The sequence below is a fragment of the Falco cherrug genome, chromosome W (assembly GCF_023634085.1).
Source record: "Falco cherrug isolate bFalChe1 chromosome W, bFalChe1.pri, whole genome shotgun sequence".
NCBI lineage: Eukaryota > Metazoa > Chordata > Aves > Falconiformes > Falconidae > Falco > Falco cherrug.
The window spans coordinates 17,078,607-17,105,071 of NC_073719.1; the positions used below are offsets into that span (position 1 = coordinate 17,078,607).

General features: G+C 50.5%; 2 protein-coding genes and 1 non-coding gene across 7 annotated transcripts; 1 reads left to right on the forward strand and 2 right to left on the reverse strand.

Annotated features, from left to right (window-relative positions):
- Positions 1 to 477: 477 nt before the first annotated feature.
- LOC129734650 (small nucleolar RNA SNORD45) lies at positions 478 to 562 on the forward strand. Its single transcript, XR_008730138.1, has one exon. It is a non-coding gene; the product is annotated as a small nucleolar RNA SNORD45 (small nucleolar RNA).
- Positions 563 to 6,684: 6,122 nt separating this feature from the next.
- On the reverse strand, positions 6,685 to 14,027 carry LOC129734501 (casein kinase I-like). 5 transcript variants are annotated; one of them, XM_055698068.1, is made up of 5 exons: positions 13,251 to 14,027; positions 8,791 to 8,854; positions 7,695 to 7,770; positions 7,380 to 7,528; positions 6,685 to 6,879 (listed from the first exon to the last, which is right to left on the reverse strand). In XM_055698068.1, exons 1-5 carry the CDS (start codon positions 13,280 to 13,282, stop codon positions 6,871 to 6,873), a joined length of 330 nt encoding a protein of 109 aa, XP_055554043.1. In that variant the 5' UTR covers positions 13,283 to 14,027; the 3' UTR covers positions 6,685 to 6,870. The 5 variants fall into 5 exon arrangements, 2 of the variants coding, with proteins under 2 accessions (XP_055554043.1, XP_055554042.1); XR_008730071.1 differs by lacking the exons at positions 6,685 to 6,879; positions 7,380 to 7,528 and adding exons at positions 11,813 to 12,041; positions 12,764 to 12,883; XM_055698067.1 differs by lacking the exon at positions 6,685 to 6,879 and having other exon boundaries at positions 6,967 to 7,528.
- Positions 14,028 to 18,756: 4,729 nt separating this feature from the next.
- On the reverse strand, positions 18,757 to 21,010 carry LOC129734546 (uncharacterized). The gene is made up of 2 exons (XM_055698159.1): positions 20,570 to 21,010; positions 18,757 to 19,032 (listed from the first exon to the last, which is right to left on the reverse strand). Exons 1-2 carry the CDS (start codon positions 21,008 to 21,010, stop codon positions 18,757 to 18,759), a joined length of 717 nt encoding a protein of 238 aa, XP_055554134.1.
- Positions 21,011 to 26,465: the final 5,455 nt, after the last annotated feature.

The following is a 26,465-nucleotide window of genomic DNA, read 5'->3' on the forward strand; positions in this document are numbered from 1 at the left end:
AGTTCTACACAGATGAACAGAAGCTGCTCCAAAACTTGCTCAAGCTTCAGCATTCTATTCTCAGTGTTCCTTCACAAAACATGCCCGTAAGCTCTCATGTATCTTGTCCAGCCTTAAGAAATTAACTCGGATCGCAACTGAAGAGGACGTGTATTACTTGTGCTCGTAACAATCTCCAGGCAGGGTGTCTTCTTTTATTACAGTCCCGGGCATGCAGGCTTTTGCTACTATTCTGGTTTTGCTGTTCTCCTTAAGTGCCCAGTGAGGTTTGCTCTAGTATCAGCCATGGCAGTTAATGTTCTCTCGCTCACCTGTTGTGTTTTTAGCACCGGTTTCTGTGGGCGCAAGGGGTCCATTTTAGATCTTTGAGTCACCGCGTCGTGCCGTTGTGGCTTTTCCATTGGCGAACTGCTGCTGTAATTCCCTAAGGGGCTTCCTAGGTCAAGAGGTAGCGGATGGGAGCAGGTTGCCGCCCTGGGTCAGTGGTGAGTGCTGGCATGTATCATCTGACCTAGAGCTGATGTCTGTCACCACTTTAGCTCTGGAATGACTCTGAGACCCAGGGAACTCTGGTTCCCTTAAGCTGCAACCTTGGAGCTTTTCCAAGCAGTGGATGAAATTCCTGTCACAGGCTCTAAGGCACCTTAAGGAGAAGGGGGCACAGTCTGAGTTTTCCCCCATGTAGGCGCCAGGGAGGTACAGTTCTGAGCTTAGTGCTGGCCGCTACTGGGAGACGCTTTCGAGTGATCTGAGTGCAGCTCTGGCTACCCAAAGCTGGACAGGGTTGGCAAATGCTGATGTAGAGTTTTGGTGGTAAACTTGACCAGCCTGTCTTAACGAGCAGGCATGTTCTGTGTTCGCAACCACCGTTTGGTCCCGCCTAGGCATCCCGAAAGTTTGAAGGGCCGCGGTCACATCTTCCCTGGGTCACACACAATGAACGGTTGCCTGTGCAGAGTTGCTTTTTAAGGAGCAGGCTGTGGTTCTATTTTCTCTGTTTGGCTTTGCATTTGGGAAATAATGTAACAGTTACAGCTCAACTGAAGGAGCACGATACCTGACGCGGCAGAGAAGGAGGTGCGTTTTACTAATTGTTTGGTGTGCGTCAGTTTGACCCCAAAATGACATCGTGTCAAAGCTTGTGGCCAGGTTCCGCTGTAGATGTTGACTTGGGGTATGAATGGCTCCAGGTGTGCTTTAGGAGAGCTCTGTTGGTGTAGGTGTGCTGAGCAACTGCTCTGCTGTGTGTGCAGCTGTTCTGGTTTGGCTTCCTGGTGCGAGCACGCAGAAGAAAACTCGCAAGTGTGGTCAGCCTTGCTGTAAAATCAGAACGCTTTCTGCTGCTGCCTGGATATCCGAGAGCCTCCTGAACGTTTCAGGCAGGCAAGAGATGTGCTCCAGTACATCTGAGAGTCCACAGCTCTGCAGTTCCCTAGAGGGGCACTCACTACAGGTAAGGCTGTAAGATGGCAGAGCTCTCTGCAAGTGACGCTGACGGAGTTTCTTTGGGTATATATTTGGATACGTGTGCGAGCTGAAAAGCTATTGTTTGCTTTCCTGCTCAGTAAGCACAGGTCACTTGGGTGGTCATGGACACTTGTTATTTACTGAGGAAGTTTCCACCCGTTGCATGGAAAGGGAAACGGTTCAGAGGCACTGTTTAGGGTTTGGGGTTTTTTTGTTTGTTGTAAAACCTGGAGGTTTAGCATTTTGTTCTGTGGTGTCGGTTAAAGAAAAAGTATTTTGAATTCAGAAATGTAAAGTGCTGAAGCAGCTAAGTGGCAGAACCAGGCCTCGTTCCTAGTGTAGCCATAACCCAAGGCTGGTTTAAAGCCCAGCCCAGTTACGTCAGTGGGAGAACAGAGAAACAACAGATGATCGAGTTGTGTACACGGGTGCTCTCAAACTCAGGTACCTGTTCTTGGAAAAATTTGTCTACGAGAATAGTAATTGCTTGTTCAAAGACTAAGTGTGCTTGAAGGAGTGTGTGAGTTAAAGCAGGCAGAAAGAAGATCAAGATCTGAGGAGCAGCCTGGAACTGAGGAGATGAATCACCTGGGACAGTCAGGTGATGGATTTGCAGAACTGACAGGACCAAAGGAAACTCCTAAAAACTTCAGACGTTGACTAACGGTTTGAGAAGCATATCTAAGCCGTGCTGTATCCCTTTGCTCTCTGCCACTCGCTGGGGGGGCAGCCCGGCTCCGAGTTGTGACTAAAGCAAACCCAGCGGTACCCGCATCTATTTAAATGTCTCCCGGAACAACAGCAATCGCTGGGGCTTATCCGTAGGACCTCACCGCCCACTGCCCCCCCCTGCACCTTGTGCCGTGGGTTCCCCACGCTGCTGCTGCTCCCTCCTGGTGGGCCGGGGGCGCGGACAGAAAGAGCCACCCGACTGTAAAGCTGCCAGATGCAAAGGATTTAGCCGCTCGAGCCACGCGGGTGCTTTTGAGTCCGGAGGCAACGGGTAATAGTGGCTGGGCTGCGAGTGGGCAGAGGGCAGAGCGCAGGGCACCCCGCAGCCGCAGCGAGCGTTCCCGGCGGCCGGTGGCGTCAACTGGGCCGAGATCCCGCCCAGCGCTCGCCCGGCCAGTGCTCAGCACGGGGCTGGTGGGGACCTGCTGCCACTGGCGACCAAGAAGGGGGTACTGCAGCCAAGCTATCTAACAGAAGCTGCAAAGTTTATTGTAGCAATGGAGTCAATAACAACAAATGCTGAGAAAGAAAAACAGCTGAGCAGGTTTTCCTGAATTATGGTGACTGAATTTCATCCAGAAAGGAGGAAGCAAAAAAGCCATTTAGCAGGCCCTTGGTATCACCAGATACTCTTACAGAATGTGGCGTTCCCCCTTGGCTAGCACTAGCTAGGATAAATACTGGTAGCGATTGTTGGCTGTTTCTGTCGCCTAAAGTCTGCTCTGAGGACTAAGTGAGACATTCCTCCTCTGTGAATATCATTAACGGTATCTGGCTTTGCTTTGGTTGTTTCCGTGTTTTATAAAAACTGTACTTGTGTATGTGAAAAGGGAAAGACATGATGCTTACTTTTTAGTTTAATTGCCATGGCTGAAGTGGAAGAGTCCAGAAAAATGTAAGCTGGCTGAGGAAATGGGTCGACCTCAAAGCTGTGTCTATCTCCAAACAAGGGAAATCCTGTTTCTCCTGATGAGGAAGGATCATTGTTAAATAGCCATCACATTACCACATCACCAACATATAATGCCTAATGTTATGTGTTTGTATATGTAACAAAATCATACGTGCATTTATTTCTCGTTTGAGAATGCGGTCTGTGGAGGGTTTCTCTGCGCTGTAGTTCAGAGACCTGTAACTTAGGCTTAATTTAGACCTGAATACACCACCTAGAAATGAATCCAGTTTTGATGCAAAAGCAAAGGGGACAGATGTTCTACTTCTTTTAGAAGTTGTTCCAGTGGCTAACTGCCTTCACTGAGACCTCAGTTTCACTTTTTTAAAAATGTGAATGGTTTTAGTGTTAAGCAATAGGTTCTTCACATGTCTTTTGCATAAATGTCAGTTCCTGTTAAAATCAATTTATAAAATATGACACCAACTAACTTTCAGACAAACTAGAAAGACGCCGATTTGAAACTCTTACATTGTACAACCTGCTTTCCCAAGCTCAACTTTTCTGCCTCTTCTCTGTGTTACATACCGTTTTCCAAGAACTTAAGATTCTGAGAACTGAACTAAGCATAATATTGCAGCATCTGTCTCATTAATGACATGAAATCATGTCTCCATTGCTGTTCATTACTATACCATACCTAGATTCAAGGATGAAGTTACTCCCGTTTGTCATGACATCACACCAACCTCTCCACCATTACACCTAAAGCCTCCTCAGCCAGCGCTTACCACAGATACAGTTCCCACATACGAGACGTGGGCTCCACTTCATCATCCTAATGGGGGTTTGGAGTACTGCAGTAACGCACATTTCATTTGAATAGGCTTTACCTGACTGCTCAACTTGAACGTTCATCACTCTCAAACATCTCACAACTTGCTTGTAGCTGTTGCATTCGCTTCCATATAATCAGAACTACTGAATAACGCGTGACATCGAATTTACATAATTTCCTTATAAACGCTGAAGTTTCATGAACCATTTTGTAGACCTGCTAGCTGTTACTCCAATAAACCCTCATTACTACTTAGTGTTTCAAAGCGCTAGCCTTTCTCATGAGAAAAATTTAGGTACTGCGTGGACAGTACCTTGGAGGTGGGGAATAGACGTGACACTTTGCTATCCTTACCAATTACCATTCTTCTGAGAGTACTAAATTTCTCTGGGAGGAATGTATTTTCCATAAGGGAATTTTCATTCCTATTAGCTACATTCCCAGCCTTAGCTTTCAGTTTCAGACCGAACTAATCTGAACTCATTTTAAAAAAAACAGATAAAAATGCAGAGTCATCTTTAAGAACTCTACCTAGAAGTAAGCAGCTTTCATTATTTCTTTGAGTAACTTCTGCAAATCTCCATTGCCTAGAGTTCAACAGGCAGCAGCCCTTCCTCTAGACTATGAAAGGTGGGGATCGCAGATGCAGCATTGACTTAGCAAATGAAGGCATCCACATAAAACAACAAAACTGGTTTATCAAGTTATAAATAAAAAACGTAGTCCTTAACATAAGACATCAGTAGATCTGCATAGCAAACTTTGCTTTCTACCAGGAGTATGGTCTAAGCACTTCCTGAAACAGGAACAGCAGCAGCGTATTTACTTAGGACTTACCAAGGAAACTGACACACTTGGAACGGGTATGGACAAACAGCTGCTGTTCTTTACTGTTCTCCTGGTAAGAAGCGGTATGAATGATTTTCTATAGTCTTACACTTAGCCAATCAAAGTTCTCCTTAATAACCTTGCCCCATGACCCAGATACTTGAGGTTTTCCTGACTAAGAACAAGGTATAAAGATAACGGGAAAACCATGACTTTAATTGGTAACCCGGTTAACATCTAAGGGTGCGTTTTGATTATGGAAGAATTACTTTAACATTATGAAGGTAGTAAGAGCACAAGCTATGAAAACTTGCAACAATTTGAGCCATCTTGCCCGCTACGGAGTAAGCAAGAACTGGGAAAATGAAAAGCAAATTTTCTCTAACAAGCTCAAGTCTTTCTGGCTGAAATTATATATTAGTAATTTACGTTAAGAAAGAAATTCTAACAGAGAGCACAAGAAAAGTTGATTAGTCTTTCCTGCCTGTTAACCCCAGAGAAAAAACACCGTTAATGAATGTAAAGGAACACCTATGAAGGCACAGTTGAAACAGATGGAAGCCAGTAAGTTTTCACACAGCCATGACAGAAACCATAGTTCCCATTGTCATACCTAGCTGCTGAAGCCAAGAGCGTGGACAGAATAGGGACAGCACTCTTGGTGAAAGATCATCAATATTCCCTGACGGCAGCGAACGTTAACAAGTTTTAAAATCGATTTAAGTATCATTTTGCAGGGCTCAAAACCACCTCATTATTACTGTGGCGTGAATACCAAGCTGAGAAACAGAAAAGCTTTGAAGCACGATGCTAGGATATAGGAGGGTTTCTTACACCTCTCACAGATGCTGACCATCAACAGGCCAAACTACGTGAACCTGGAATGACAATTCTCAAGTGAAACAACTGCAATAGGTGCATCTGACTGCAATCCAATTAATTCAAGAAACAGTACCCACCCATATGAAGAAATGGGTAGTTTCTCAAAATGCTGTTTGCTGTCAAGAGTCATCCAGCCAACACCGACGCATGCACACACAACACAGTGCAAATCAGATGTACTAAGCTACCCTTTGAATTGAGGGCACCTCAGGGATTGTTTACTAATAGTTAAGACAAAGGATAATTAGAAACGGTCTATGAACAGAAAGATCCCAGTCTTGAAGGCACAGTATCTCTATCACAGACACGCCCAACCATGGGCAGGGTTGGGGGAATTTAGAAAAAAAGAAAAAGGGGAAAAAAAAAAAAAAAAAGAGAGAGAGACACACACACACACAAGTAAAAAGACTGGTAGGATTCAGCGTAAAGCAAAAAGAAATCCCACTAAACCATGAACACGTAAGCCTAGTGCTGCAGAAAAGTAACTTACAAGAATATCCTTTTACACAAAACCTCAACGGGTGTAGACATTGTCTTTTCACCGATAACGTTCCTATTTCTGCCTCTTTGTCGCTGCTTTCAGTCCCTGCCAGGGGAGGGAGCCCAGGTTAAAATACATCAGTACGTAGCCCAAGGACTCCAAGTCATCTCCGTGAGATTGCTCTACAACAGTATAAAAAAGGAGTACTGGAAAAACAAAAGACTGTGCAACAAGACCGTCATAAAAAACCTTTGAAAAACAAGGGATAGCTGAGTTACTATGCCCACGATAAACAGTACAAGAAAAAGCCTATCACCCTTGCAATTATTAAAAAAAAAGGTGCTAATTCCTGAGAATTACAGTCGGACCAATTCCCACCCAATCAAGAGATAAGAGGCCAAGCACACTGCGCTGTTAAGTGCCATAAATAAGGATCATACTCTATGCCTCATTAAAGCAACATCTACTTGTGCTAAAATTAAGTGCATCGACACTTTCAAAGTTTTTATTTATTGCTTTCTCCAGCTCGCTGATTCCAAGATGCGTGTTGATGGATGCATAACAGGCGGTTCCTGTTAAGTTTTTATTTTCACGATATGGGATATGTTGGTGAGTTTGAGAGTCTCGCTACTTCTTTGCTAACCCAGAGTCTATTATGTAGACAAGATTGCCTTTCTTCCCAAGGCCCATTAAGAAGTTGTCTGGCTTCACATCTCAGTGGATGAAGTTCTCAGAGTGAACGTATTCAATTCAACTAATCTAGATAAAGAGGAAAAAAAAACCCAACCATAAATCACTCGAGAGAGACTAGGCATACACTTTTTTCCGTATAAAAACACTAGCAAGATTGTCTTAACGATAAAAGAGGTAATGAAACTTTTTATTGTAAAACGTAAGGGCATTAAAGAGAACATAATTCGACAGACAACACATAAACCTCTCCAGCTCTTTCCCCGTGTCTATTTTACATTTGTTTCCAAAAACTTTCTCGGGCGAATTTCTTTTGTCTTTGAGCAGTGCAACAGACGGTTTGCAAACAGCGCAAGTCTGCTTTTTAAAAATCAATTAAAACTTTGTAATCACTTTAGATGGGGCACTTTGTATTTAAGCGCAACAAAACCAATGTTGAGTCTTTTCTTTCATGATAACAGGCCTATTCACCTCTAAATTACAGAAACAACGTATTTGGTTCTGATCTCTCAAGGAATCTGAATATTCCAACACACTGCACCATCAAGATCAGCAAAGCAGGTTCCTACCATTTGGTCAGCGAGTAATAGGACTGTCTCGAGACTAAATTTCCTTGAACAAAAACTGAAGAGATCTTCAAGACTCGGTCCAAACGGCTCCATCCCCATTCCATTGTAGTCCCCTTCAGCTCCACACCACTTAATTGTGGGAACGCACACTAGAGGAAAAGAAACAGTTTATCCAGTATAACAATTTGATTTATATACAAATCTTCAAGGCTCCTAAGATGAATTCTAAGAGGGTCACGACTGTGACTGTTTGTACTCACAGTGAAGCTCAATATTTGATGCAACCGTCAGCCAAGAAAAAGGTGAAAAACTCACCATCGCTGAACATTTCATCATCTGTAAGCTGCCCACCCTTAGCATAAAGGACTCCAAATTTAAAATTCACAGGTCCCTGAGAAATAAAACCAAATAGTACAGGATAAACAGACAATCAAACAAAAGACCCAAAACAATGTTTCCTCTAAGGACTTTTTTATACATCTTTTGTATACGCCCTCACACAGGAATATACACTTCATGCCAGCTCTATTGCATGCTCAAGTAGCAGATACCTAATAATTTACTTTTGATCATAGATTATGAATTTTATGATAGCACTAAGTTGCTCATCTATTAATAGGATATATTATGCCGGTGCTTTAAATGATTTTCCATCTCATATTTGCACAGAAATACCACATTTTTTTACTGCAATAAGCAGTCAGTACCGAAGCTGGTATAAGTCACTAAGTAAGTGCTAGGAGTGAAAAGTTTACATTTACCTCTTGCTCTTCAAGAGCAAATAAATCCTGTAAACAAATCAATATCTTTAGCACACTGGTACTGAAGACAGCACAAAACGCCCTGGAACATACTCGTATATTTGTTTAATTTCAAAGTAGCCAGTTCAACCCATAAAGACAGCTTATTTTGTAACTGTAACCCTACTCCTCATTATTATCTGTCGCGACGGAGGGAAGACACAGTCACTCAATATGAGTGATCAGCAGACTTCGTTTATTGAACCTTACAGTCACCTTTTATGCCTTCTTATAATTAGCTCATACATCTTACAGAAGTTAAGCTCATTATTGGTTAGTTGCCTAAATACCAAGCCCACCCCTAGTTTCTCTTCTGTAGTTTTCTGTTCCCACCTGCAACATTCTTTTCCCACCAAAATCTTCCTGTTACTGTGTAACAAGGACAGCCAAAGACAGTGTATTTTGCTTTACTTCAGATAAGCTGGGAGCGATGTGCATTTTTGTCCAGCCAGCTGGACTATGTCTATGCGACCCTTTTCAGCTAGCCAGTTATCCACAATTATCCTGCTACCGAAAGGAACAAACCACTAGCATTCATACCCAACGACTTATTTTTCCAGAAAAGAATAAAAAGCCACAACCAAACAAAAAAAAAAGAAGTCGCCTCCTACCTTCTGTATCTCAGGATGAAAAATTTCCCTCGGGCTCTTCCCAAATTTGTCAAGACTCACAGCACTGAAATGCAAACGAAATACTGCTTTATAGGAGAGCAAGTATACATTTCAACATTAAACTGCTAACTGGCTGTAGTTAGAACCGATTTCAAAAAGAATTGTTCAAAGAGCCTTGCTGACATGGAATTTGTTGTGGAAGAGCCATTTATTTCCCACAATACTAACCTCTAAGACTTCCTAAACTTCTTTTGGATTTTAAAAACAGAAAGAAACCTGATCTCCGTGCAGGGTCCTAGTTAAGTGTACTGCATTTACTTGTAAAGCACAGAATTTTATTCCATCATCCTTCACTTTGGCTTTATACATAATCCTTGTGAGCATTTTAGGAAGACGCAATAACCTATTCTATTTCATAAGCTTCTCTTCTATCTCTTTTAAAATAATTCTGGCATGTCAAATGAAAAACGAGTCGTTCAGCATCAAGTTCACACCCCAAAGATCCACAAGCAAGATCAACTGCCTCAGTCAACAGAAATACCTAATTTATAGCATTTCTTCCTAACTCATGTGTCTACATGACTATTATTTTTGCCCATTTTTTCCCTAGCATGAATTTCTGGAGCTGCGCAGCATGCCACGGAGTGCCAAACGCAGTCTGTCTGAGGCACACTGAGCTGACACGGAGGTCACATCTGATGCACCTTTCCATCATTGCTTATGCTAGGTCACCATGCGGACAGGAGTTCCCATAGTTCCCTTTGAAATTAAAATGCTAGACTTAATTTACAAAAAAGCAGGTTTATCGTGTAACTGAAGTTCTTTGAGATAGTCGGTACCTAGACTCACGCTGGCTGTGAACAGGGTGAAATGGCAAAGGGCTATCAACCAGGCCCAAGGGAAGGCTCAAAGGCTGTAAAAGCTGAAGAATAGTCAGGGAAGGGATTTTAGCCCGAGCCCAAGCAGGCAAAAGGAGATGACCTTAGTCCTGCTGCCTGCAGGTGTGTGGGAAAATCACCCTGAGGGGCGGGAATTCGACCAAACTGCGTCCTAACAGAAGCGTAGCATTACGGAAAGCTTTTTTAGGGTAAAATGCAGCTATGGCCTTCAGGATGGTTGGCATGCACAGAATCCGTATCACCACAGTGCCCTAAGCAACACCTCCTGGCAGCTCAGCGCACGCGGATAGTGGTGACGGAGGATGGTGCGGAGTGGAGACACCACGGCCAGGCCGTCGTGCTCCCTGCAGGAAAGGGAACCAGGTGGCACCACACAGCCGATAAGCTGCACACCAGCTGGCACACGAAGATCCAGGAGATGTCTGTGGCTGAGCCAACCGTTATGGTGAAATTACTTTCCTCAGCTGAAATAATCCCATTGTAATACTAACGCACACCTCCACCTCAAAGCTGCCTGCCTCCAAGGTACTACTACACCTCGCTGGGCACACAACACCAGTTAGTAACAACAATATGCATGACCAAAGTCACTCAAGCTCCGCCTAGATGTGATGGAAATGGACCGGTCCTGAACTGAAACGAGTCCAAAGGGGGGGGGGCGGGGGGATTGTCTAAACTCCTCGGTTACCCAACTCTGATTCAGTGTTCACAAAGCTAGGTCAAGCTGACTCACTCTCTACAGTTGTTATGCAGGGACTTCTCACCAAGGCAGTCAGCCTTGGGGAGGATGAGAAACAAAGAACAGGCAGTGAAAACAATGCCAGTACCTAAGTTATGCAGAAAGAAACCTTCAAGTGAGGAAAGTTCTGGCTACGAGAGGAAACGGGATGATAAAGTGTTGCAATCCACTGACATCAACAGAAAATTAGTTGAAAATAAGACAAAGATAATTGCCTTATTCTTAGCGGGAGATCACAACCTCCAACTCAAACAGCCCCCCCAAAGGAAGGCAAAACCCCGCCTGAGGAGCATGCGTAGTTAGCAGAGAACTTCAGCAGTGCTATCTGGGGATACGTACTAATTTGTATTAGAAGCCAGAAACTTGTAACTAATCCTGTGTATGAAAATGAATATGCAATGTACTATGAAGTATAAGAAGTGGACAGATGAAGGGAGAAATTAGGGAAGACTCCATCGGAACTTCTGGGATCCGTCGATGGGCTGAACCTGTCTTCTCCCCCGTAGGGACACCTATCGGGTAAGAGCTCTGTTTTGTGCATGCTAAATAACTGACTCATGCTAGCTGTTATTAGCGATTAGAATTCAGTTGGATGTAGTTGTATGTAATTCAAAGCTTGGTTTTGCAGACAGGCCCTATCACTGGCAATCACAAACCCTAAATTGTCACCATTTCTTATTAATAAGGAGTGTTATTCCGTGAACTGTTGGTGCGAGTCCTTTGTGGGCGCTGGCAGTTGCCGGCAGCGGGTAACACATTCAAACAAAGTGGGAAGACCCGCTGAGGGGTCCCCCTAATGCTGCTAGTGTGCCACCCTGAACAAGTCAGTCGATTTGCCCTTCGATCCAGTGGGACTTTTCAGTGAAGGGTCTGACAGACTGGTCGGGAACAAGGGTCTCAGCTTTCCTGGGGCGCTAACAGACAGATCAAACACCTTGGGTTGAGAGGATTGCATACTGCTGCTCCCCCCCCCCCCCCCCCTTCACGTGACAACATGGCACACACCTTGGGAGAAGCAGGGAACGAGGTCTGAAAGAAGCCTGCACTTTCCTCGGTAGAGTAGTGGAGCATCAAAGGATGGAACACGCGAGGGCACTTCAGCAAAGGAGTTACGAGTCTAGTTAACAGAAGACAGTTCCTCCACCCTGGGATGCCTGACCAAAAATGTATATGTGGGTGAGAGTGGAGGGAGAGGCTGCGTTAGGACGGATGCCTAGGAAGAGGTATTTCAGCACTGGTGGGCAGGCACAGAAGACCAGGTGCTCACGCAGGTACAACATGCAGTACTGACAACTGGGAACACTACTCAAGCCAGTACCGTAGGAGCTAGAAGACAACACTTAGCTCATCTTGATGAAAGAGATCTGAAGTGTTTCCCACTCACCATCTTGCCACTCCAACCAAGCCACAGCTCAGGAAATCAGAATTAAGACGCAAGGCTCAATGGACCTGCTAGCCCCTCTGGCAAATTCGGTGGTCTGGGACCTCTCAGACATCTTGTACAGGTGTTGGAAAATCCAGATCTGATGGTACTGACTTCACATCCCAACGCACGCACTGTTCCCAGAACTCTCCTCTCACATCAGGACTGGCAGTGTTATCCCACGTACCAGCTGCAAGCAAGCAAGAGGCATTTGCTCATACTCTACAGTGACCAAAGGTTCTGAAGACACGCAGACTGCAAAGTCGGGACAGCATTACTGTTTGACTGCAACACTACCAGAATCGTTCCCAGTTTGTACTGAAGTACAACAGTAAGTCATAACATGTGAAAAAATGCAGAGGAGAGGTTTATGTAGCCAAGGACCACTTACTCCAACTTGTAACTGATCCATCAACTGAAATCTATGAATCAGGTATCCATTAACACACACAAAGCAAACGTAGCAAGACGCAACTTTAGGCTTAAGGGTCAAGTCAGCGGAGCCTTCCCTGGAGAGAGGGCTCGTCCCACTGTCAGCCTCCTAGGATTTAAAGATGCAACCAAAGTCAAGTTCTGCCAGACCAGCTGCTTGATTTCCAGTAGGAAAAGCCCGTTCACTCAGCAGCTTTGCTCCTGAAATGCATCGATGAGTCCTTGTCCCAATTTCAGAGGGACCGGGCAAAGACTTGCCTCGCAAAAGTACCGAGTATAATATATATGCACACACACACAGAGGAGCTTGTCTGATCTGCCAGTGTAATACATTTGTGTCCTATAAACTCTTCAAGAGTTTGTGGTGTTTAAAACGCTGTGAATTCAGCCGTCCCTTGTTCCCATGAATATCGTAGCAGGCATACGGTGATGGAAAGGCTGTGAGAGCATCCATCCAAGAATGGCAGAATAGCATCTTACCGTGTCTGTCGGCTTCTGGAGTCACATGACTGGCAGCTTTATCCAAGCATTGTTTAAACGGCTTGTGCTCTACGTCCTGCTGCTGTTTTCCTGTTACATCCGTGGCATCGACGCTCAAATCTGAAAGCAGCGAGCAAGGAAAGCGGTCTATGAACACACAAGTGTCATGGCCTGTGACAAGCCGAGGAAATGAAAAGACAGAATCTTTCAGCCAGCAGGGTAAGAACGTGCCAAACTGGGAGAGCGCGTACGGCTAGGGCCAAGTGACCGACGGAGTACAACGCAAGGTGCCGCACGCTAAATGGCCCTCCCAGGTACGGGGTTTGGTTTGGTGTCCCAGAAGGACCGTTTCCAACTTCCAAGAAAGCGTTACCCTGAAAGGTAGACGCGCTTAAGGCAAAAAGCCAAAAGCAAACCCCTCAAAGCCCAGAACCATGTTCAGGAACACAGGAGTTAAGCCTAAAATTGGTTGAAAGCTGCCTCCTACCTCTTCCCCCGCCACCTCTCCCCCTTCAACATCAGCACATTTCCTTGTGATCCCTTTTCACAAAAAGATTGAGGCCTGTGGTATCAGCTCGGTACCGAAGCACCACGATGCGCTTGCTGGCTACATGCTCTCTTAGAAGGCTGACAGCTTCTCCGCACACAACAGCCGAGGATTCCAGCCTCCCTGGCCTTCCCACGCCCTGTGAAATGTGAGGAAGGCAAAGACCGATAACATCTCGGGGGTCAGGAGGAAGTCAAGATGCACTGCATCTAGAGCCCAACGCATTACCCAAAGGAATTACCACAACTGAACAAGAGGCAGGAAAGATCGCTAGACAGGCGGATAACATGCACGGCAGTAACACCCAGTCATACCTGAAGGACTTCCAGTCACTTCATCCCGCAATTTCTTTTTTAATTTAGTTAAAAGGTAATCAGATTCTTAACGCTCATTCTGCTTTTGTAACTTCTGGAGAAAGGCTAACATGTGGCAGTGGCATTACAGTCAGAATTCAAGTACCACAACCACGGCAAAGCTGTGCCTTGCCAAGTGACTTCCAAAGCAGGCTCTCGAGCCTGTCAACAAGACAGTCAAGTCTGGAGTCCCAAGGGAACTCTGCGCCAGCTCTGGCAGTGCGACTGAGCTCTCTGACCAAGTACACTGCCGTCCAGAAATGTAAGGGGGCTGAAACCTCAGGCTCATTTACAAACTAGAAAAATGACGCTACCTGACTGGACGCGCTGGTTCAAGCGCCCAGCAGGCCCGGCTGCGTAACCACGAGGCACCAGCAATTCCTCGCGCTTGCCCTTTGTAATACTTTGTACAGAAAGACAGCAGCCGCGGGGGCGGGGGGGAACTTCCGCCGCCGGCTTTCTTTTTCGTCGTGCCCGCTCGCAGGGGCTGAAGAGGCTCCGGAGCCGCCCCCCTGCGCCAGCGTTACCGCAGGCCCCAGGGCAGCCCCTGCGGCCCCAGCCCGCTGCCACGGCCCCGGCCGGCGGCTGGGGGAAAGACAAAGCCCCGCGCAGAGCTGCGGCGGCTGCGGCGGCTGCCCGGGCACCCGGAGGCGGCGGGGGGGCGGCAGGGCGCCGCGGGCCGACCCCCCTCCCGGGCCCCGCCGCCGCTCCTCGCCTCCTCGCTGAGGTAGCGGCGCAGCTCCGAGTGAAAAAAAGGCAGCACCGCGAGCAGCCCGCTGAGCACCGCCACTGCCGGGGAGACGAGAACCGCCGGCAGCCCCGCCGCGCCCGGGCCGTCCTCCCGCCCCAGCCCGCCCGCCGCCGGCACCAGGCGCTCCCTGCCGCGGCCGAGCGCCGGCCCGCCACGTCCCCCCCGGCCGGCCGCTGCCCGACGGGGAGGCCCGGGCCCGCCCGCTCACCCAGCGCGCCGCCGCACGGCCCGGCCCGAAAGCCTTCCAGGCTCCCGGGGAAGCCCCGCACCGCCGCAGCCGCGCCGGGGCGCCGCGTGGCCGGAAATTAAACCCGCCTTCCGGGGCCGGGCCGGGCCCGCCGCCGGCCACGGGCATGCCCACGGCCCCGGGGGGGGTTGCCCCTGTGGGCCCTGCCGCCCTCCCCCCCCCGCTATAGCCCCTGTCTTGCCCCTCCAGCCCCCTGCCCCTCCCGGCCCCCCTCTGCCCACACCCGCACCCCCATCCCTCCCCAAAACTGTGCCTGCCCGGAGAGCCCCCCCCGCTCACTCCGTGCGCCCCCCCCCCGTGTCCCCCGCCCCCCTGCCTCCTCCCACCACCTGCCCCCCCCGCGCCCCCCTGCACCCCCGCCCCCCTGCCCCCTCAGCCTTTACAGCCCCGGTTTGCTCCCTCATAGCCCCTGCAGCCCCTCCTAACCCCTATAGCCCCCATCCTGTCCCCCCCGCCCCCTCACCACTTGCCTGCTCCAGGGGGGTGGGGCAGCCCCCCCGGGCTGTTTGCTGCTGGGGAGGCACCGGGGGGGACAGCTCGCACGCCCCCCGCCCGGGACAGTGGTGCCGCGGGGGGCTTGGGGGGTGTGTGTCAGTGCCGCCCCCGGCCCCCTTACCGTGTCCGCCGTCCTGGCCCCCCCCTTACCTGGGGAGGGGGCTCGACCTGGGCCCTCTGTGGACCCACCAGCAGGAACTGGGAGTACAGAGGAACGGGCTGGGGGCACAGCTGCCCTATGGCCCCCCCAGCCCCATGGCCCCCCATGGGCTCCCCCACGAGGCCCCTGTGCCTCCCATCCACCCCAGATGCCCCCCAAGCCCCCCAGAGGACCTTGTGCCCTCCAACCAGCCCCCCAGCCGCTGCCAAGGCCCCTGCATAGTCACTGCACCCCCCAGCTCACCTAAAGGACCTAAGGCCCTTCGCAGCAACACTACTGCCCCCCCAGAGCCCCCTGTACCCCCCCACCTGCCCGCCAAGTCCCTCCAGAGGCCCTTATGCCCCCCCAGGCCCTCAAATAGCCTTATGGCCCGCCCAGAGGCCCCAGAGGCCCCCAGCCGCCCTCACTAAGGCCCCTATGCCTCCCCAGACCCCTATGGGCTCCCCAAAACCCCCAGAGGCTCCTGTGCCCCCCCCCCCCCAGAGCCCCCTATCCCTCCCAAGCCCCCCCAGAGGCACCTGTGCCGCCCCCCGAGGCCCCTATGCCTTCCTAGGGGCAGGGAAGACTCTATGGCCCCTCCAAGCCTCCCCAGAGGCCCCTGTGCCCCCCCCTCCGGCACCAACGAGCACCACGGGCCCCCCCAGAGGAACTTGTGGCCCACAACCAGGCCCCAGGACACTTCTGTTTGTGGTTCTCACTTTGCCCTGGTAGCCATGTGAAGCACACCACAACAGTTGTGCTACCTACTTTCTGGGGTGAAATGGGGAGAAGCTGACATTTGCACTCGGCCGCAGCCAACATGCTCCACGGCACCACCCATGCACAGCTCCACCAGAGAAGGTGCCAGGAAGGATTTCTGTTTGTGGTTCTCGCTGTGCCCTGGTAGCCATGTGAAGTTGCCTTCCTCACCTCTGTGAGGAACGCGAGCTCCCGCAGAGATAACTCACCAATGTCCAGCTGGGAGACAGGTCTTCAAACCGCGTACACCTCTTCCTCACCTTGGAATTGCTCTTGGACCGTAGCAAAGGTCCCGAGTCCTGTGACCAGGACCCCTGCCCAGGAAAACGGCACAAAGGCTGACCACAGGGAAGAGCGAAACTCTATCACGTGCCAAATGCTTTCTCAGACTAGATCTGGGCACGCTTTCGCCCCTGGTTGACCAAGAAGCTGGAATTGCTGCGATTCACAGCTCCACCGACGCTCAATAGCAGAGTCTCACCTGGGTCACCAGAAAATGATCCCGTAAAGGCGGTCACGGTGAAAAACCCTCTCAGACCGTCGAAAAGTCACCTCCTCTGGGCCATGGCCGCTCTGACAGGGCTCTTCCCAAAGCAGCCAACTCTGTTCCTCATGCCGACCGTCAGGCACAGGGGACGCTCACCTGAGAGCAGCTCCTGGCTGCACTGTGAGAGGGCGGCGAGGCCCGGCAGGAGGCCTCCTAGCCCTGCGCACAGGATCCCTCTGAATTCAGCTGTTCCATTGCCTCAGGCAGCCAACACAGAAAATGGTGCCGCCGGGCATGCGGTGCCACGGTTTGAAACTCCAGTGCCAAGCCAGAAGGGGGGAAACTGTCAACCCGCTTGGTCCTTGATGTCAGAAAGAGCTCCCTTGCCTAGTTTCTTACCCGTTGCAACTCTCAGCTACACCACATGCTTGAGGTTTTTCTAGGCTTCTCACAGGCAAGGAAAAGGATGCCCAACTGCATGCATGCATGCGTGTAATCACTAGAGCGTTTTGGAGTTTAAACTGTGAAAAATCATGTTTCAAAAGAGAATCACAATGACACCCATTACCACCCAAGGTTCATGCCAGATGTTCTCCATAAAGGAGGACAGAGAAAGGTGTGGCTATATTGCCCACAGAACGCTAGAATCATTTCAGCTAGCAGGCACCCTGGAAGGTCTCCCATGCCTCCTCCTGTTCTAAACAGCCACAGTGAAGGAAAGGCTCCACGGAAGGAAAATCCTTCTCTCGTCACAGCTAGGGGTGCCACCGAGGCACTTCCTGGGTCCCAGTGTTACAGAAAGAAGTCTGAAGCACTCTCCTCCAGAACTGATTCTCTCCTAAGAACAGCCAAAGGTCAGGGAAATGCACAAGTGGAAAGACGCCTGAGACAGAGACATAAATGCACATACACGTAACAGTTTACTATGAGGTTTGCTTCCTCAGGCAGCAATGTTCAAGTATCCTCATCAGTCTTCCTCCCCACCTTTATCCAGTCTTCCCTATTTCTGTTTCAAACGTCTGTAAAAACCTATTTCAGTTTATTCTGAGAGGTTTGTTGTGCACCTCATTTCGTTCGTAGCATGGTCCTGCTGCCCTGCTAATATGGCAAAATGTCAAGAACCAACTCAGACGGAGCCCCCAGACGTCTGGCCAACAGCTAAACCTAAACGAAGGTCTGGCTTTTCTCACCAAAACAGCTACTCTCAGGACAAGGTCTTAAAAACAGAGGGCTTGAATAACAAGTGGCTCATGTAGGTGCTCCTACGCCCCCCTGCCATGGGCAGGTTCCTCGTGAGACCAAGGTGCTGCGCGGTGGTGCGGTGCAAGCATTAGTTAAACCAGACCAAGATTACGATGCAAAGGAAATGGTCAAAGTCCTCGGTCTGAATGGCAGAGAGGCACCTGGAAGTCAGCTAGAGGCAAGTTCCGTCCAGAGTGCCGGCTTGCTGCCAGCACCAGCCCAGGGCTCTCCCGAGCAAGTGCCAGGACACCCTGAGGACAGAGGCTGACTCAAATAACAGGCCCTGGGAGCAAGGGCAGCAGAGGCCCCAGCTGGTCAGCAGCTGGAGCGCCAGAGGCACGGGCAGAGGCCCAAGGCGTGGGCTCTGCTTGGCATGGAGAAGAAGGAGCACAGGGGCTCTCCAGCTCTGCCTGCCGGCATGGGCCTTGCCTGCACACGTCTTTCTCCCAGGATGGACCAGGCACAGGCAACCACTGGGGGAACGTGCTCAGCTTTTATTGCTCTCAGAACGTGCCCAGGGTGGAGCAGAGTCTGGCACCACAACGTCCTCATGGCAGCTGAACGTGTTGGGCGCCGTCCATGCACCCATGCCTCGCGTGCCTCCCTGTGCCACACCCTCTGGGTACCGCACAGGATCAGGGCCAGCTGCCATCTCTGGGGGCCCCTCTGCCAGCACGGCGCTGCTGCTCTTGCTGTGGCCTGATGCAAGTAGGGCAGAAAGCCTTGCGCAGAGCCCTGAGCGCCCTGCGGAGGAGGGAGGGCCGTCGCCGTCGAGCTGGGGCATGCGGGAGGGCAGCCATGCCTGTGGAAGGAAGACAAGTGTAGGCAGGGGGCTGGGCAGGTACCGGGCAAGATCCTGCCTGCTCCCCGCCACCGAGAGCTTTCCCCAGGGAGTGGTGGCCAGGGAACGGCCAGCCCCCATGCACGCAGTCCTTCTGCTTTGGCCTGGGTGCACATTGCCGGGACGGCTGGGCTAAGCCTCCCCTTGCCGGGCCAGCGCTACACTCGGGGATGTACCTGGCTCATCCTCGGGCTCGTCCCTGGGCTTGGAGCAGGGCCACGTGTCATCGCTCTGCGCAGGGGCTGGCTGCCCCTCCTGGAAACCACCACGGGGGTCCTGGAACAGCTCCAGGAATGAGGGGTGGGCCATAATGCTGTGGATGGCGATGTCTTCCCCTTGGCACAGCTCTTTGCCACTGTCGTCGTCTTCCCGCTTGTCCTCCTCTATGGCTGAGTGCCCTGGCTGCTCCTATGAAAACATTAACAGCCAAAGGAGATCTAAGCATCCGTTATCGGCTGCCGGGGGAAACACAGGGGCTTAGGGACATGCTTTAGTGGTAGACTACGCAGTGCCGTGTGTCGGGTTGGTTAGGTTTATGGTCCCTGCAGCCAGAGGAGGGCTGTGCGTCACCTCTGTGCTGGGAAGCCACATGCACGTGGAGAGCAAGAGCACAGGCAGGGGATGGAGGGGATGTCAGCGGGCTGACACGGACAGCACCAGCCATCTCCCTGCTGCACATGGCCTGGACACTGCACCTGCCGGCCGTAGCTCGTGGTGCTCAGTGCTGGTCACGCGCCCCTGGCTCACGTGGTGCCAAGAGTCCCAGGACAAGGGAGACCCCGTGGCATCTGTTTCACCTTCTACTGCTGGCTCAAGGTGGGGTGCGGCAGCATCATGCAGAGAGATCTGAGGCAGCAATGAAGCCAGATCTTCCCCGTGCGCTGCTGGGGAGAAAATGGCTGTGCTGGCCTCTCCTTGACGCTCTCCAGACATGGCAGAAGCCGTGTGTTCTCCATCCTCACATTCTGCTGGCACTAGAGTGGCTGAGTTGGGCTCTCTCTGACGCTCTCCAGGCAAGGAAGACTCACTGTCCTGAGATGCTGCAGGTGTTGTTGCTGCAGTCACCACATGCATGGTTTGTGCTGGGTCCCGCTGTTCTACCACTGCCTGTTGGGTCCCTGAATCACAGTCACAGCCCTGTGCAGGATCTCACTCACGTCCCACTGGTCCTGCAGAGGTGCGGCGCAGGCTGCGGGGCTGTGTGGAGCAGCCACCTGGCTCTCTGCCTGGGCTGCTGTGGGCTGCTCACCGAGGAGAGGAGATTCCTGTGCCTTTGCCACCTCTTTTCCTATGAGAGTTAGAGGTGCACAGTGCCCCTCTTCCTCAGGAGCGGTTGCCAGGGAAACAGCTGCTGGCTCAGCATCCATGGGTTCCTCTGGGACAGGGGACATGCTCTGCAGGTCTCTAGCTGTGTCTCCTGCTGCCCCTCTGCCTACACTGCTCAGCCAGCAGGGTCCATCCTGGGGAACAGCGTGGGGGTCCTGGAAGAACTCCAGGAATGAGGGGTTGACCCAGATGCTGTGGTTGATGATGTTCTTATCTTGGGACAGCTCTTTATCATCGTCATCTTCCCAATTGTCCTCCTCAGACATGAACCCTGGCGCATCCTATAAAAACATTAACAGCCAAAGGAGATCTAAGCATCCGTTATTGGCTACCGGGGAAAGACAGGCGCTTAGGGACATGCTTTAGTGGTAGACTACGCAGTGCCGTGTGTCGGGTTGGTTAGGTTTATGGTCCCTGCAGCCAGAGGAGGGCTGTGCGTCACCTCTGTGCTGGGAGGCCACTTGCATGGGGAGAAGAAGAGCACAGGCAGGAGATGGAGGGGATGTCAGCGGGCTGACACGGACAGCACCAGCCATCTCCCTGCCACACACACCCTGGACACTATACGTGCCTACAGTACCTTGTGATGGTCCGTGCCCGACACGCACTCCAGGCTCACCTGGTGCCAAGACTCTGCAGACAAGGTAGAATCCATGTAACCTCTTTTATCTTCCCCTGCTCGGTCAAGGTGGGGTATGGCAGCATCATCCAGAGAGATCTGAGGCAGCAATGAAGCCAGATCTTCCTCGTGCGCTGCTGGGGAGAAAATGGCTGTGCTGGCCTCTCCTTGATGCTCTCCAGACATGGCAGAAGCCATGTGTTCCCCATCCTCACATTCCTCTTGCACGAGAGAGGCTGTGCTGGCCTCTCCTGGAGGCTTTCCAGGCAAGGAAGACTCGCTGTCCTGAGTTGCTGAAGGTGGTCTTGGTGCCATCACCACATGCACGTTTTGTGCTGGGTCCCAGTGTTCTGCCAGTTGCTGACCGAGTCCCTGGATCGCAGCCACAGCCTCGTTCAGGACCCCACTCATTTTACACTGGTCTGTGTCCTGCAGAGCCATGTTGTGGGCTGCGGGGCTGTGTGGGGCAGCCGCCTGGCTCTCTGCCTGTGCTGCTGTGGGCTGCTCACTGAGGAGAGCAGAATCAGGTGCATTCATTGACTCTTGTGCTATGGGAGCTAGATGTGCGCGGTGCCCCTCTTCCTCAGAAGGTGTGGCCAGGGCAGCAGCTGCTGGCTCAACTTCCACGGGTTCCCCTTGCATAGCTGAAATGCTCTGTAGGTTGCCAGCTGCGTCTGCTGCTGCCCCTCTGCCTACACTGCTCAGCCAGCAGGGCCCATCCTGGGGACCAGCGTGGGGGTCCTGGAAGAGCTCCAGGAATGAGGGGTTGACCCAGATGCTGTGAATGGTGATGCCCTCTTCTTGGGGCAGCTCATTGTCTTCTCCCCAGTCTTTTTCCTTTGGCAGGGACCCCGGGCTGTTCCGTGGCCTTGCTGCCCTTGCCCAGTTCTTCTTGGGGACACGAGCCGCTGCGCTTGCATGACTGCCTGTCCTGCTGGGCTGGGCTTTCTGATCCTCCGTCTTCACTGACGAGATCCTCCTGAAGAGCCTTGTGGCGCTCCCGCAGCGATTTGCCTTTGCACTTGTTTTTGGTGAGCGTCACCTGTGTTTTGAGATCGCGCTCTTCCCCTTGTCCCTGCTGCCCTGAAGCCACATCCCTCCTGCCCAGGGAAGCTGGCACAGAAACCCTGCCAGCAGCACCGGTGCTTTTACGTGCATGAGGATCAGGCACGTGCTGACCTGCAGGGGCCTTGCCACTGTGGGCCGCCCGGGCCTCCTCTGTTCTTGCCATCTTCGCCGCACCCAGCCTGTGTTCCCAGTGCCACTGTGCCGCTGTCTGCTGGCTGGGTCGGTGGCTCCCAGTGCAAACCTTGTCCGGGTCCTTCCTCAAAAGGCACCTCTTTGTCTCCTTCCCAGCTGCGGCATTGGCTGCAGGGCTGTGTGGGGCATGCCTCCTGCTCTGCGCACTGGTGGCTTTCCCCTGCTCACCAGGGATGCCCCGAGCAGATGGGACAAGCTGTCGCTGTCTGCTGGTTGCAGTGCTGCTGGCCTTTCCCCTGCCCTGGGCAGAAGCTGCAGAGGCTGCTGCTGGCAGAGGCGGGAGCTTGCAGCAAGTGCTGGCAGCTCCTGGTGCCCGAGCTGCGTGCACCTTCTGTGGTGCTGCTGCCTGCCTTGCTGGCAGACGGGCTGTCTCCTCCCGCCTCACCCTGCTGGAGGGCATTGCCACCCTGCACGCCGGGCTGTCCGTCTGCAAGAGAAGGCGAGGAGAGAGGCTGCGTGACTGTGGCCCTTCGCCCGTGCCCCCGTGTCCCAGCTGGAAGAGCCCCTGTGCCGGCTCCCCTGCCAGCCCCCAGGGCAGCACTCGGCCCCACAGGGAGTTCCCGCTCGGCTCCCAGAGCTGGCTGGGGAGCGCACTGCTCCGGCCATGGACCATCCTGTGTTTTAACCATCATTATTTCAAAAACACCAGCCGCCTTCTCAGGGTCGTCTCGGTAATTTCCTGCGGTTGCTTTTGCAATTCTTCAACTCTGTTATTGAAAACGGGACCGTCACCGTAATGGGTCCTTCATTTCCCACAGCCTGGCGCAGGGGAGCCTGTATCACTTCCCCTGGTTTGGCCCACTCCCACCCTGCGGCTCGGCTAAAACCTTCTGCCCCACTAAGTCGCTCTCCCTCATCACAGCCACTTCCCTGTGTGAAATGTGTTCATTTGCTTCGTGTCGATATAGAACAATGCTAGGACCGCAGGATGAAATGTAACCTTCTGTCTTACATACCCTTGTATATCCACACGCTTAAGAAAAACAGAGTGATCAATGTCTATAGTTCCTGTATCTTGCAAAGAACCTCTGGCTACATACCTCATTTCTGTATCTTAAAAAGGACATCTGGTTACACACCCTGATATGCAGGCTGAGCTGCTAACAGCACAGTGTTAAGTAAGAGAAGTTTACAGGGCGCATGCGTAAAATCTAGGGTCATCCTAAGGGTGAGCCGAGGAAGACTGCTGACTCCATCCACCGACCGCCAGACAGGGGTTAAGAAGACCCTCGGAGATAGAAAGAGCACGCGCCACGAAGTACACGCCTGTTCCAAGGACCCATTGACATAAACCGACCCTTACTTAGAAATAGCTACGAATATGTCTTAGTTTAGGAAATATAAACCAAAAATAAACTTTGTACAGCACGCGTCTTGGTGGAGCGGAGGCTCCCGGCGCACCCAGCGCTGTTTGCTTGCCTCTATTTGCTTAATAAATTGCAAACTTTGATTGTAATCCTATTTTGGGACTAAGTTCTTTTCACAACTGGGGGCTCACCCGGGATGGCTTTGGTTCCTGAATTCTGACTTGATCAAGGAGGGGCGCCCCACCATTTGGTGGCTCCTGTTCGAGTCAGGTCGGGACTAACGCCATCCTGAACCTGAATAAAGGCAAGCAAAGAATTTGATTTTTTTAATGAGCTCCCTTGCTCCTGCAGCACTATATTTTCCCCGTAATTCTGCGTGCAAAGGTCCGAACGAAGACAGAGTCGTAAGTATTTAAGGCGCATACCGTTCCCTTGGGTGGGATTCGGTTGCCTGTGTGTGTAAGAGTGTGACTGAGACGGAACTTTGTTCCAAAGCCATTGTGGAGGTCTTCTAACCGCGGTTCCAATCTCCCGCGAGGGACTTGGCCGGTGAAGGACCAAAGCGATTCCTATAGGATTCGTGGGTGGGTGATGGGTCCTAAACCCCCTGCAAGACACTCCTACTAAGGTAACCAAGGGCTGTAGGAATTGCCACAGTAAAATTCCTAGATGGGCCAGACAAAATCGAAGACCATGGACCACAAGAAAGGGAGCAAATTGCCAGACATACCACCAGAAAGTCCATTAGCAATAATGATTAGAAATTGGAACAACAAGGGCCCCATAAAAGGAAAAAGTAAATTAAAATTGATCCAGTATTGTATGGTAGAATGGCCAAAGGAGCCTATAAGACCACATGTCCTTTGGCCTGTTTTCGGTTCTTTTGAAGACTGGATTTGCCAGGCCTTAAATATGCATGTTAATTCAAAGGAACCTTTTAGTCAGGAGGAAAGTGATTATGCAGGATTATGGATCAGGACTTCACGTCCTTTTCCAGCCTCAATACTTACACTAAAAGCAGAAGAAGAAAAACAGGAAAGAGAAAAAGATGATAAATGGGAGCCATTAGATAACCTACCACCTCCATATCTTAACAATCCACCCCCGGCGGCAGCTCCCCCTCCGGTGGCCGTGGTATCTCCACCAGTACCACCGTTTCCCCTGCCTCCACCACCAACAGCACCGGAATTAGATCGACCCCCGGCTGCACGTATGAGAAGTAGGACTGCCGTATCTGAGGGAGCTTCTCTGTATCCCTTACGAGAGGTACCCCTCGGAGGCAATCAGGGAGGCATCGGGTTTGTGGCAGTCCCATTAAATACTACAGATGAAAGAAATGGGGACCCTGTTAGGTGATCCCTTCGGAGCAGCTGAAAAACTGGACCAGTTCCTAGGCCCCAACACTTATACTTGGGAAGAAATACAGTCCGTTTTAGGGATCTTATTTACTGCTGAGGAGAAGGGAACGATTAGGCAAGCTGGAATGAGAATTTGGGAAAGACAGAATCAGGCAGGACCCCCGGGAGACCACAAATGGCCAAATGTGGATCCCCACTGGGATCATCAACAACGCCAAGGAAGACAGAATATGAGGGACTTGAGAACATTAATCATACAGGGAATAAGGGAAGCGGTTCCCCGAGGGCAAAACATTAATAAAGCATTTAATGAACAACAAGGGAGAGATGAATCTCCAACAGAATGGTTGGAGAGATTAAGGAAAAGCCTACAAATGTATTCTGGAATTGATCCGAGTACAGTGGCCAGAACCACACTCCTTAGAACACAATTTGTGGCTAGATCCTGGGGGGACATAAGAAGGAAATTAGAAAAGTTGGAAGACTGGCAAGAGAGAGGATTAGAAAAGTTACTTAGGGAAGCACAGAAAGTATATGTTAGGAGAGATGAGGAAAAACAAAAAGCAAGAGCCAAAATCTTTGTAGCAGCAGTAAAAGAAAGCCAGAGAAATAAGACCCCGTCTGGAGAGAGAAGGGAAAAGGGAATAGAGAAAACACCCAGGGGACAATCTTATCGAGAAAGATCCACAATTCCTGTCTGTTACTATTGCAATAAGAAGGGACATGTTCGGAAGAACTGTCGCAAGCGGGAACAGGATGAGAAAGTATTCAAAGAAGAACAGAGGTGTCAGGGGCTATATCTTCTGGGGACTTCAACATCAACAGAGCCCTTGATAAAATTATTAATCGGTCCCCATAAGGAGGAAGTTTTATTCTTAGTGGACACAGGGGCTGAAAAATCCACTATTAGAAAACTTCCAAAAGGAATAGAAAAAGGGAAGAGTTATATGTCAGTAGTAGGGGCAAGAGGAGAAGCTTTTCAAGTACCTGTCTTGAAAGATGTAGAAGTAGAAACAGAGAAAAAAAATTGTCTTAATGGTTTACTTTTGCTCCCTGAAGCGGAGTACAACTTACTAGGAAGGGATCTGATTTTGAAACTAAACTTGAGGATGCAGAGTCAATCAAACTGCAGATTAAATTTCACACTTTAACACAAGAGGATGAAGAAGCCATTAACCCTTCAGTATGGTATAAGGAGGGGGAAACTGGAAAGATAGAAATGGGCCCCATAAAAGTGCAAATAATAGATCCGCATTGTCCCATTAGAGTCAAACAATACCCTATACCGATGGAGGGGCGAAAGGGATTAAAACTTGTACTTGACAGACTTCTGGAAAAAGGAACTTTAGAACCACGTATGTCACCTCATAATCCACCCATCCTCCCTGTAAAGAAATCTGATGGGTCATACAGGATGGTACAGGACCTGAGAGCTGTCAATCAGCAAACAATCACTAAATTCCCTGTAGTGGCAAATCCTTATACTTTACTGAGCCATCTATCCCCCAAACATACTTGGTAGAGCGTAATAGATTTGAAAGATGCCTTTTGGGCCTGCCCCCTGGGTGAGAGATCCAGAGATTATTTTGCCTTTGAGTGGGAGGACCCTGAAACGGGATGAAAACAACAATTAAGATGGACTGTACTACCAAAGGGGTTTACAGAATCACCAAATTTATTTGGACAAACTGTAGAGAAAATCTTACAAGATTTTACATTACCCAGGGAGGTAAAATTATTGCACTATGTGGACGATCTATTAGTAGCAGGAGAAACTGAAGAAGGAACCCGAGAAACTACTATTAAGTTGTTAGATTTTCTAGGAGAAGAGGGATTAAAGGTGTCTCGATCAAAATTACAGGTTGTAAAACAGGAAGTGAAATATTTAGGGCATTGGCTGAGTAAGGGAAGAAAGAAGTTGGATCCTGACAGGGTATCTGGGATCCTAGCCTTAAACCCCCACAAACTAAA

Coding starts and splice junctions, on each gene's coding strand:
- LOC129734501 (XM_055698067.1), bottom strand. CDS start 13,282: ATGTTGAAGGGGGAGAGGTGGCGGGGGAAGAG. Junction 7,771..8,790: donor TTCATCCTGAGATACAGAAG/GTAGGAGGCGAC, acceptor TTTATTTCTCAG/GGACCTGTGAATTTTAAATT. Junction 7,529..7,694: donor TGATGAAATGTTCAGCGATG/GTGAGTTTTTCA, acceptor CTTTTCCTCTAG/TGTGCGTTCCCACAATTAAG.
- LOC129734546 (XM_055698159.1), bottom strand. CDS start 21,010: ATGGCTCTGCAGGACACAGACCAGTGTAAAATGAGTGGGGTCCTGAAC. Junction 19,033..20,569: donor CTGCAGAGTCTTGGCACCAG/GTGAGCCTGGAG, acceptor ATGTTTTCATAG/GAGCAGCCAGGGCACTCAGC.